The 12,938-nt window shown below is 49.7% G+C and overlaps 1 protein-coding gene across 13 annotated transcripts in view; it reads right to left on the bottom strand.

The window, feature by feature from the left end:
* Positions 1 to 12,938, bottom strand: part of LOC111964081 (guanine nucleotide exchange factor VAV2-like) — a 262,685-nt gene that overhangs the window by 43,364 nt on the left and 206,383 nt on the right. For all 13 annotated transcript variants that reach the window (XM_070443611.1, XM_070443613.1, XM_070443619.1 and 10 more), the window contains exons 3-4: positions 12,583 to 12,641; positions 8,138 to 8,206 (exon numbers count right to left, since the gene is read on the bottom strand). In XM_070443611.1, coding sequence (XP_070299712.1) covers positions 8,138 to 8,206; positions 12,583 to 12,641 — 128 coding nt within the window. The remainder of the gene's footprint in view (positions 1 to 8,137; positions 8,207 to 12,582; positions 12,642 to 12,938) is intronic.

The following is a 12,938-nucleotide window of genomic DNA, read 5'->3' as shown; positions in this document are numbered from 1 at the left end:
TMTTATACATACTTTATATCAGGTATAGTTGTTTAAGTTTACACTGAAAGCATTTTTCCATCCCGAAMATAAATTATTATTATTTTGTATTTGTTTTACACTGCTTGGGCGGGCCGCCTAAAAGGGCAGAGAAATCCCTGAACCTGTATTCTCCTTCAAGCTCTTTTGTAGGTAGGCTTTTCCCAACAATACCAGACTGTCATGAGCGGATGGATACAGTCAAGTTGATAGTGATGACGTGAACGGGAAGCCCAGACACGGTGACATTGTCCAGGCTTGACTTGAGATAAGATAAGGAGGAGTAGTTGGACAAAGAGCAAGATGGAGACAGAACCACCCGCATGGCCTCCTTCTGTAATCAGCAAGGAAATCTCCTACAGAACAGGACTAACCTCAACATATATATATATATATATACACACTGAGTGTACAAAACCTTAAGGACACGTTTCTAATACTGAGTTGCATCCCCTTTTGCCATCAGAACAGCCTCAATTCTTCGGGGCATGGACTCTACAAGGTGTCGAAAGCATTCCACAGGGATGCTGGCCCATGCTGACACCAATGGGAGGCACAACAAACTGTTGAGTATGAAAAACCCAGCAGCATTGCAATTCTTGACACACTCAAACTGGTGCGCCTGGCACCTATAACCATACCCTGTTGAAAGGCATTTAAATATTTTGTCTTGCCCATTCACCCTTCAACATACACAAACCATGTCTCAATTGTCTCAATGTTTAAAAATCCCTCTTTAACCTGTCTAATTCATCTTCATTCATCCCTTCATCTTCACTAATTTAAGTGGATTTAACAGGTGACATCAATAAGGAATCATAGCGTTCACCTGCATTCACCTGGTCAGTCTATGTCATGGAAAGAGAGTTCCTAATGTTTTGTATACTCAGTGTATGTCCTATACTTGCCTTTATATTTGACCTCTATATGTTCCATATCAGTTTGGCTCCCTCAGCCTGCGCTGGTGTTGTACACCTCACACCTAACTGACATTGACATCCAGCCCACACAGGCAGTGCAGTCCCAGGGATACAGTCTATGGATCTCGTGGGGCCGCAGAGGATAGGTTACATGTGATGTCTCAACACTATTCTTTACATTCCCTAAATGCTCACCAATTACTCATTGAAATATATAGACTAAGTGATAAAACGATCCTCTGTAACCAGGTTTCCATCAAACCTTTTTATGCAAGTAAAGTACATGTGTCACGACTAGTCTGTTGGAAACAACACATTTGGCAGTAAACTTGTTAAAATGTTGACAAAACAAAACACGCTAGACATGGTGGGATCTTTGTGTGTCTGTAAAACTAATTATGCGAGAAATGGTGGTGGGAATGCTTTTATGTGCAAATATTGTTATAATATAATATTGATATAATAACCATCATATCAAAGTAAACTTGGGAGTCACAACCTGGGATGATATAAATGATGATGAACTTCACAGGGTGGTGAAAGTGCACGGTGGTGATCTTGATGCTCCTTTACAATAAATATCCAGGGTCTTATTCTGGAGACATGACGATCGATGCCTGGCTTCCATTTGAGAAATAAAATGATGTAATTCATCCATAATAATCTCATCATGTAGACTATACCCGCACTGAATCTGCAAGCTGTTGTCTAGAGCGCAGGTGTCAATACATTCACTATACAACGCAACTTTGTGACAAAACCATCAGCAGAGATGAAAATTACATTTTTTTTATTCGGTACATGGGATTTTAACTGCAATAGCTATTTTTATGTGCACTACGTCATCACGCACAGCCTTTTATCTGCAACAAGTCAATTTAATGGAAACCCATCTCTGGTGGGAAAATGTGCATATTGTGAATTTTAGAATATTTGCATGAAATACTGTCACCAATTGGATAGAAGCCTAGTTTGTGACATCATCTGTAACACAGAACTCTTTGGTTCTAACTTTACAGTACATTGACTTGTCAGCTTTGAATCTGACTTCCCATCAAAGAGTGATAGCAATATACTGTTGTTGTCGAGATGAAAAGCCTTTCTGACATTATTGCTTCTCAATCTGAATATTGTCATTCAGAGAAAAATAGTCCCATGGCCACTGCACCCGATCGGCCGCATTTCATGCTTTGTCAACTTCAGGATGGACTAACTCTACACTGCGAAGCACTGCTCAGAGTTGACATTACAGAGCCTTAGGCAGGAAGCACTACTCAGAGTTGACATTACAGAGCCTTAGGCAGGAAGCACCACTCAGAGTTGACATTACAGAGCCTTAGGCAGGAAGCACTCATACTCAGAGTTGACATTACAGAGCCTTAGGCAGGAAGCAGTGCTAAGTTTGAAGAAGATTAACCTGAGAGACCTCATTAAGGAGACCCTGCCTCAGGTAAACATACTTATGCGTGGGCAGATACACACACATGCACGCACAACAAACACATACACACACATGCACGCACCACACAAACACATAACACACATGCCACCACACACACACATGCACACACACACACACAAAAACACACATGCACGCACAACACAAACACATACACACACACACACACAACACACACACATCACCATACACACACATACACACACAACAATCACACACACACACACACACACACATGCACGCACACACAAACACATACACACACAACACACAATACACACACATGCACACACACACAAACACATACACACACACACACACATACACACACATGCACGCACACACAAACACATACACACACACACAAACACAAACACACACATGCACAACACACACACAAACATACACACACCACACACAAACACACACATGCACACACACACAAACACATACACACACACACACACAACACACACACATGCAACACACACACACAAACACATACACACAAACTCAATTTAATGACCACACCATTCTATTATGGCAAGTCATTTCAGGTGGGATCACATCGCTATCCGCCCGCTACATTCCACTTACATGTACCTTGACATGAACACATTCGACATGATACTGTAAATATGGAAAACGTTTTTTCACCTCATAACCTTTACTGACAGACAACAGACAAGCACCAGAGTCCCTTTACATGAACTCAAATATATATATATGTTGTATCAGGTGCATCAGCCTCATGTGGTCTTGTATCTTTCACTATAATCTCTAGCAGAACTCTTGTTTGAAGAGTTTTTTAAACCCGCTGATCCACCGGCAAATCACTCGCTCATTTCACTCACACACTCATCTTAAATCAACCGTACATCAATACCATGGGCCAATTAATAACGCTATGAGGGCGGGGAAATTGCTTGCTTAAGTGTGTCCGACTGCATGGCATGCAGGACCTCCTGATGAATCAATTACGTGGACTGGGGCCGTCCATAGACCAAGGGTGTTCATGCTACACTGCGGTTTGATTAAGGTGTTATGACCCAACAGGTTATCAGAGAGAGAGAGAGGTTGGGTTATAGTGCAGGGGGTGAAAGGGTAAAGGACAAACTAAAGGATATGTAATCAAAGCAGAGGACTTTTACCATTCGCTTTGTGCCCTGACACCCCTGGCTGCCTGCAACACCACTAAAGGTAAAACATCACAGGACCATCACAGTAATGCATCACGGGACCATCACAGTAATGCATCACGGGCCCATCACAGTAATGCATCACAGGACCATCACAGTAATGCATCACAGTAATGCATCACAGGACCATCACAGTAATGCATCACAGGACCATCACAGTAATGCATCACAGGACCATCACAGTAATGCATCACAGGACCACCAGAAATAATCAAGGCCCTAGTCCTTTACTCCATTTTGAGATTGATTGTTCTTTGCTTATTTTTAAGCTTGAAGTTGTATTAGTTGTATGTAGAGCTCGTGGCTGGGGTGTGTGGGGTCCTTGGTGATGCTGCAGGCCTTCCTCAGGCACCGTTTCGGGTTGATGAATGCTGTTGGATGGAACATTTTGCCACAATAAAGCTGTGGGGAGGGTCACTTCTAAACCAATGTACAGTATTTCCCGACATGTACAGGACGCACCTGTGTGTTTACTCTGCTGTGTGTTTGCACTCACAAGGCTGTGCTTCCTATCCAGTGAGGGCCCAGTGTTGGGCTGGAAGGTAAGATGAGCTCTAATCCAGTATTAGCCTGCTTGGCCTGCACTTCTCTCAGCTTCTGCACGTTTTCCTCCAGTAATGTATTCAGCAAGCAGCGGTGGTGGCACTCTGCTATCCATCTCTCTCCCCCTCCCTCCTCCCCTCCTCCCACCTCCCCTCTTCTCTCTGGGTGATGAATAACACCTATCTTAGCGCAGCGTCTAATTATTCTCCATTAATCAGAGAGGAATGGGAGCTGTCGCACACCCCAGCCTCCACCGCTACCAGCCCACCCCAACCCAGCCTCCACCGCTACCAGCCCACCCCAACCCAGCCTCCACCGCTACCAGCCACCCCACCCAGCCTCCACCACTACCAGCCCACCCCAACCAGCCTCCACCGCTACCAGCCACCCCTACAACCCAGCCTCCACCGCTACCAGCCCACCCCAACCCAGCCTCCACGCTACCAGAGACCACCCCACCCAGCCTCCACCCCGCTGACCGAGCCCACCCCAACCCAGCCTCCACCGCTACCAGCCCACCCCAACCCAGCCTCCACCGCTACCAGACCACCCCAACCGCCTCCACCGCTATCGGACACACCCAAGCCAGCCTCCCTGCCCGCTACAAGCCCACCCCAACCCAGCCTCCACCGCTACCAGCCACCCCAACCTAGCACCACCAGCTACCAGCCCACCCCAACCCAGCCTCCCACCGCTACCAGCCCACCCCAACCCAGCGCTCCCTTGCCGCTACCAGCCCACCCCAACCCAGCCTCCACCGCTACCAGCCCACCCCAACCCAGCCTCCATCCGCTACCAGACCACCCAACCCAGCCTCCCTGCGCTACCACCCACCCCAACCCAGCCTCCATCGCTACCAGCCCTACCCAACCCAGCCTCCTCCCACCGCTACACAGACCACCCCAACCCAGCCTCGCACCGCTACCAGTCCACCCAACCCAGCCTCCACCTCTACCAGACCACCCAACCGCACGCTCCCGCCTACCAGCCACCCCAACCCAGCTCCTAGCCCTACAGCCACCCCAGCCCCCTGCCCTCATGTAGCTTGCTTTCAAACCCACCCACCCATCACCCAACATATCCTGCCAGCCATCCAGTTCTTAGACAACTTGGCAACTAGGCAGGCAGGAAACTAATGTGCTGCTGGTGTCACCATGGCAACGGCAGAGTGACGGACAGCAGGGATGCATGGAGAAAGGTGGCAGGAGGAGGAGGTGCAGGAGGGAGAAGTGGGCAGGTGGAGGAGGTGGCAGGAGGAAGGAAGGAAGGTGGAAGGAAGGAAGGAAGGAAGGAGGAAGGAAGGAAGGAAGGAAGGAAGGGGAAGGAAGGAAGGAAGGAAGGAAGGAAGGAAGGAGAAGGAGGAAGGAGAAAGAAAGGAGGAAGGTGGAAGGAATGAGGAAGGTGACAGGAAGGAGGAATGTGGCAGGATGGAGGAAGGAAGGAGGAAAGGTGGCAGGATGGAGGCAGGATGAGGAAGGTGGCAGGATGGAAGAAGGTGAGGAAGGAGGAAGGTGGGCAGGAAGGAGGAAGGTGGCAGGTGGAGGCAGGATGGAGGAGGTGGCAGGATGGAAGAAGGTGGCAGGATGGAGGCAGATGGAGGAAGCGGCAGGATGGAAAGGTGGAGGATGGAAGAAGGTGGCAGGAAGGAGGAAGGTGGCAGGGAAGGAGGAAGGTGGCAGGATAGAGGAAAGTGCAGGATGGAGGAAGGATGGAGGAAGGATGAGGGAGGAAGTAAGGAGGAAGGTGGAAGGATGGAGGAAGGTAGGCAGGAACGATGGAGGAAGGTGGCGAGATGGAGGAAGGTGCCAGGATGGAGGAAGGAGAAGGAGGAACGGTGGCAGGATGAGGAAGGTTGGCAGGATGGAGGAAAGGTGGCAGGATGGAGGAAAGGAGGAAGGAGAGGAGGTCAGAGATGGGGAAGAAGGAGGAAGGTGGCAGGATGATGGAAGGAAGGAGGAAGGTGGCAGGATGGAGGAAGGTGGCAGGATGGAGGAAGGAGAAGGTGCAGGATGGAGAAGGTGCAGGATGGAGGAAGGAAGTAGGAAGGTGGCAGGATGGAGGCAGGATGGAGGAAGGAGGAGGAAGTGGCAGGATGTGCAGGAAGGAGGAGGAAGGTGGCAGGATGGCGAAGGAAGGAGAAGGTGGCAGGATGGAGGAGAGGGGAGGAGGAAGGTGGCAGGATGAGAAGGAGGAGGAAGTGGCAGGATGGAGGAAGGTGCGAGGAAGGTGGCAGGAAGGTGGCAGGATGGAGGAAGGTGGCAGGATGGAGATGAGGAAGGAGGAAGGTGCGAGGATGGAGGAAGTGATAGGAGGAAGATGGATGGAGGGGCAGGATGGAGGGAAGGTGGCGAGGATGGTCGGAAGGGTGGCAGGATGGAGGAAGGTGGCAGGATGGAGGAAGTAGAGGGAGTGGCAGGATGGAGGAAGGAGGAGGAAGGTGCAGGATGGAGGAAGGAAGGAGGAAGGTGGCAGGATGAGGGAAGGAGGAGGTGGCGGCATGGAGGAAGGTGCCAGGATAGAAGGAAGCGAGGGAAGGTGGCAGGATGGAAGGAAGGAAGGTGAGAAGGAAGCAGGAGGAAGGAAGGAGGAAGCGAAGTGAAGGAAGTAGAAATAGAAGAGGAGGAAGGTGGACAGAGAATGAGAGGTGACAGGAAGGAGGAATGTGGCAGGATGGAGGAAGGAAGGGGGAAAGTGGCAGATGGAGGCAGGATGGAGGAAGGTGGCAGGATGGAAGAAGGTGGCAGGAAGGAGGAAGGTGGAGGAAGGAGGGAAGGTGGCAGGTGGAGGCAGGATGGGGAAGGTGGCAGGATGGAGAAGGGTGGCAGGATGGAGGGGATGGAGGAATGGAGGAAGGTGGCAGGATGAAGAGGGGCAGGAGAGGAAGGTGGCAGGAAGGAGGAAGTGGCAGAAGAGGAAGTGGCGGAATAGGAGAAGGATGGAGGCGAAGGAAGGTAAGGGGAGTGGCAGGATGGAGGATGTGGCAGGAAGGAGGAAGGTGGCAGGATGAGGAAGTGCCAGGATGAGAGAAGTAGGGAGAGTAGGAGGAGGAAGGGCAGGATGGAGGAGGTGGCAGGATGGAGGAAGGAATGAGAAGATGGGCAGGATGGCAGGAAGGAAGAGGAAGGTGGCAGGATGGAGGAAGGAGGAGGAAGGTGGCAGGATGGAGAAGGTGGCAGGATGAGAGGAAGGAGGAAGGGCAGGATGGAAGGCAAGGATGGCAGGATCGAGGAATGCTAGGTGGAAGGTGGAGGAAGTGAGGCAGGATGGATGGAGGCAGAGGAAGGTGGCGGAAGGAGAGAGTTAGGTGAGGAAGGAAGGAAGGAAGGTGCACTGGTGAAGGATTGGCAGATGAGGAAGTGAGGAGGGAAGGTGTGCGTAAGGTGGATGGAGGAAGGAAGGAGAAGGTGGCAGATGGAGGAGGTGGGGATGGAGGAAGGTAGAGGAGGATGTGCGGATGGCGGAGGATGGGGAATGGTGCAGAGATGAGGAAGGTGGCAGGATGGAGGAAGGAAGGAGGAAGGTGCAGGACTGGAGGAGGGGAGGCAGGAAGGAGGCTGGCAGGATGGTAGGAGAAGGAGGATGGTGGCAGAGGAAGAGAGGAAGTGGGTGGAAAGAGAAGGTGGAGGAATGGAGGAAAGGCGAGGGAGAGGGTTGTCCAGAAATGGAGGAGGTGCAGGATGGAGGAAGGTAAGAGGAAGGTGCAAGATGGAGGAATGTGGCAGATGGCGAAAGAAGGAGGAGAGGTGGGCAGGTGGATGGAAGGTGGCAGGATGGAGGAAGGGGCAGGATGAGAAGGAAGGTGGCGGATGGAGGAAGGTGCGGCGGCAATGAGAGGGTGGAGGATGTGAGGAAGGTGCAGGATGGAGGAGTGGCAGGATGGAGGAAGGTGGCAGGATGGATGGTTATGGCTCAGAGTTGTGCTCCGCTGCTCCATCCGTATGTTGTGGGGATTGCAGTGTATGTGAGTGATGGGGGATACAGGGGGTCTGAGTACTTACTCTGCCAGCTCCTCAAGACTCCGGTACACGTCATCCTCATTCAGACCAGTGTCCTCCGAAGGAAAAGGCCTACAACACACACACACAATGGGAGAAAGAGACAAAGAGTTAGCCGGTGGACAGGCCTTACAGTTAGATGTGGTAACAGCAGGGGATGAGTGTCTATCAGTCAGGTGTTCGTGCGTGCGTGCGTGCGTGCGTGCGTGCGTGCGTGCGTGCGTGCGTGCGTGTGTGTGTGCGTGTGCGGTAGGACACCATGAGGTCCTGTACTGTATGTCCTGCTGACGCCCACTTCCCACAGAGCAGCCTGCTGGCTCGATTGAGGAAACATACAGACCCCCATCTCACAGCTGATTACATCAACGCAGGGCAACAGAGGTAAAAATAGAGATGGAGAGGAAGGGGGTAAAGTGTGTGAGTGGGCTCAGGAGAAAGAGAGAGAGAGTGTGTGTGAGTGGGCTCAGGAGAAAGAGAGAGAGAGAGAGTGTGTGTGTGTGAGTGGGCTCAGGAGAAAGAGAGAGAGTGTGTGTGTGCACCTGGGGCTCAGTCTGAGTGGGTGGGAGTTAATCAGATGGATGCACTGACTGAACCCTGACAGTCACAGCTGCATCTCTCAGTACTGTAATCTCTCTCACTTCTCCACAAGCAAGATATTTGCTCAACCCTAATAATTCACCTGGATGCATCCACTGTAATTATCAACACAGACAATCGGCAGTGCATTCTGTTTAGCGGTTATTTAGTTGTGGCGATAGCAGCATTAGTCCAGGCACTAAGTAAACACCTGTTGGCCGTTTTCAATTATCCTAGCTGCAATATGACACTTTTCAATAACAGCTTTTCATTCAATTCAAGACATCTACCCTTTAGTCTGACGCCTCTTATCTAACTTAATCTGTGATTTCCAGTTAATCGAATCATTCTGTCACTTGGACTCACAGCTATGGAACCCCAGGAGGGAGCTTAACTCAATCAGGCAATTCAATAACCTGATTCCAAGACCTTATAACTTCCAAGTGGCACAAAATCATATCTACTGTATCTATGTTTAACTGAATACACTGAATTCAATGCACAGTAGCGAATTGTTTACAAAAATATCACTCAGGATACGTTTTTACTTGTGTGTTTTCTAGCGTGTGTTTCTGTGTGTGACACCAGCAATTAGTGTCAGTGTAGTGAGAGCAGTGTGTGTGCGTGTGTGTGTGGTCACCATGAGGGACTAGTGTGTCATGCTAACATCAGGTTAAGGAACACAACGCATCACAGAGCTCTGCTGGCTTACTCACTCTCTCTTGTCCTGCCTCTTTCTTTTCACTCATTTCTCTCTGTCACTCTCTCACTTTCAGAATCTTCCTCTCTCTCCCTCTTTCTCAACCGCTCTCGCTCTCAACCTCCCTCTTCCTGTTTCAGGGCTCAGAGCCAATCAGGCTGTAGAGAGTATAGGTGTTTATTTCCTGACTACCATTGAATGCCTATAAACTATTTCAGTGTGCAGCACCCATTGACTCATCCTGTCAATTAGCTCGGTCTGCGATTAAGTGAAAGTGCTTGTTCGATACACAGAGCCATTCCTGTGGTAAAGGTAATCAATGTCAGACGTGTGGAGGACAGAGCAGCTGTATGCCCAGCCCCATTGAACCGCTATCGCAAATAACTGTGAGGACGTAACTATGCGGTTGTTTGGTGTGACCGTTGCCGCATTGAGTAGTGCGGTAACATCCAGCAGGTCCCAATGGCCCATAGCAGAGATCAATAGCTATGTGGAGCTGAGGCATAAAATTCCATCAGGGCCCATTCTGTGCTTGTCCACCCACCAACTCTGATAAACGTCCCTCTGAGTTTCTCTTCATTTAGTCTTGCATGTCTGACTCATTCCCATTCCAACGCTTTTGGCTTGGGGATGTTGGGGAGTGGGTGTAACAGTGAATGAATGTGTTCATGTGTACATTATGCGATACTATAAACTGGGTAGTTCGAGCCCTGAATACTGATTGGCTGAAAGCCGTGGTATACGAGACCGTGTACCACAGATATGACAAAACATGTATTGTTACTGCTCTAATTACGTTGGTAACCAGTTTATAATAGCAATAAGGGACATCGGGGGGTTGTGGTATATGGTCAATATACCACGGTTGAGGGCTGTATCCATGCACTCCGCGTTGTGTCGTGCTTATACCACATCCCCTCGGGCCTTATTGCTTAATTCTATGTGTAATGTGAGTCATCTCTGTCCTGTTGGTATGCAAGTGTGCAACTTTACACCACATACACAAATAGAGTATTAATGAGGGGTGTGCATCATGGGTGTATGCATGTATAATGTGTACATTATGTGTGGGATGTGTAATGTATGTGAGTGACTATCGAGTCTTATATCGCACACTGTCGTGAGCGGGAATGAGCATTCCTAATGCTCCAGGCCGGGATGAAGGAGAGAGGGAGGAGGAGATGAGGGGAAGAGAGAGAGCATCTTTCCTGACACTTCTCCGCCTGCAGTCTCTCTCCTGCTGGGTTTCAGCCTCTGTCTGCCACTCTCCTTCTCACTGTGGAGCTCTGCTCTCACGCACATTATAGCACTCTGACCCACTGAGAACAAGGCACACACACACACACAGACAGACAGACTAATGGAGTAATGGCTTGTGGTATCAGGGGGAAATCAAGAGAACACGAAGTGTGAGTAGGTCTACTGCGAGCTAAGAGGTGGCTTTTGGTTAGCTGAGGACAGATATCATGAGAAGAAAGGAGGCAGGAGCATTTCACTGTCAGGAGAGAGGAGGGTGAGAGATCCTGCTATGAGTTGTATAACGCCAGAAGAGCTCACAGTCCATAGATGAGGAGCAGGATGTCATGACAGAAGGCCTTTATTCTTAACCTCTATTCCCTTTTTGATTGATTGATACCATTTTCATGGGTTTCTCAAGGAGACAGGGCTTGGACTGTGAGTGTTCCAGAAGTGTGGAGCGTGTCTGGGTGTGCAGGCAGGAGTGGCGAGGCTTCCAGTAAAGCTGGGGCTCAGGAAAGACACAGTGACAGAGACACACAGGCCTGACTTTTGGCTCTTTGATGCCAATAGGCATCACAGTGCCAATCAATGGGCTTCAACAGCAAGTCAATGAACACGCCTCCAAAACAATGATCGCCAGATCAAACACACAGGGAGGAACAGAAAGAGGGAGGAACAGAAAGAGGGAGGAACAGAAAGAGGGAGGAACAGAAAGAGGGAGGAACAGAAAGAGGGAGGAACAGAAAGAGGGAGGAAACAGAAGAAGGGAGGAAACAGAAAGAGGGAGGAACAGAAAGAGGGAGGAACAGAAAGAGGGAGAAACAGAAAGAGGGAGAAACAGAAAGAGGGAGGAACGGGGGGGGGGATTTAACTGCTGAGTGTCTCTGGGGTGAGAGAGGGACAGGTCTGTGTCTGGTGACACTGAAGAGGACTGACAGGTCTCTGTAATGTTACAGGGGCAGAGGGGCCTCCGTTACCTTTACCCCAGGCAGTAGGGGAAGGACACGGGGGGTTAAGAAAGTGTGGTGGGTGTTTAACAACTGACATGACCTTTACTGTCTGTCTGACCCCGCTGGATGGACATATTAACATCATGTGCCCTAGATCATGCCCTCACCATGCGTTGGTCATGTGCCACTTAGCAAGCTTCCTATGTCGGCGTTAGAGGGAGTCAGTGATATTGTGGATGATTGAAAGAGATATCACTTCATGATCTGACTGCAAATGGTTCATGTACACCAGTGTGTTTTAGATGAAATTACACGTTCTAAACAACAACAAAAAGCTCCTCCTAACTAACTGTGCAGAGGCTTTTCAACTCACTGTGGTGGGGCTCTGGAGGCTAAAGAGAAGAAACAGACCGCCATTTAGTTTTCTCATTCACCACACTATAGACCAGACAGAGGAAACAGACCCTAGGAGATGGGACCTCAGTGATTTAGCCACCTCTCAGGGTGTGTAGTGTTTATTAATAGGCCAGTCTCTGTGTTTCCTGGGATGGCACCAGGCCTAATGGGTGCGCTCCATCAACTCATTACCCTGCCGGTCAAGATAAAACACCTTGATTTATTTGTGGAGCCAGCTCGCAGCCCCCTCACAGCCAACAGCGTGATCAGACTGAGCAAATAAAGAGAAATCAGAAAGTGGTTTCCCAGCGGCCAATAAACCAGACTCAATGGCATCCTTTGATGTGACGCCGAGAAACAGAGGTAGAGCTTAGTGATGCGTTTAGTCATGTGATCTGAGCTATCTGACCCTGGACTTGTTTTTACATGTGATCATTCTTCCAGACCTGGTAACCAACAGAGACAGTGGTATTGACAGGAGTAGGCCTAGATCACATCTACTACCAGAACAAGAAAACACTGTCTGGTTGAGACATTCCTCTTCCTCAAACGGACAGTGAAGGGTAGTGGGAGGAGAGGAGACATACCTCATGCCTTTGATCTGCACAATGCTGTGATGGGAGATCCTGGACAGGGCTGAGATCACCTGGAACACACAGCAGAGAGACAGCGGTCAATGACAGGGTCAGAGTCAATCAACACAGTCTACAACAGTCATCCATACAATCTACAACACAGTCATCAACACAGTCGTCAACACAGTCTACAACACGGTCAACATCTCATCACTCAGTCATTACGACAGGCCCGTCTGCTCTGCCTTAATGTGGTTCATTCATGTTAAACTTCATGTGTTTACGAGCGAGGAGAGCGATGTCGTGTTTCTTAGCAACATCGTCGTACGCAGCCACACACGGGATTGTGTGTGAGCATAATGCAGGCC

Source organism: Salvelinus sp. IW2-2015, linkage group LG5 (genome assembly GCF_002910315.2).
Source record: "Salvelinus sp. IW2-2015 linkage group LG5, ASM291031v2, whole genome shotgun sequence".
Taxonomy (NCBI): domain Eukaryota; kingdom Metazoa; phylum Chordata; class Actinopteri; order Salmoniformes; family Salmonidae; genus Salvelinus; species Salvelinus sp. IW2-2015.
The sequence above is the reverse complement of the archived record's forward strand: the minus strand, read 5'-3'. Positions and strand labels throughout refer to the sequence as shown.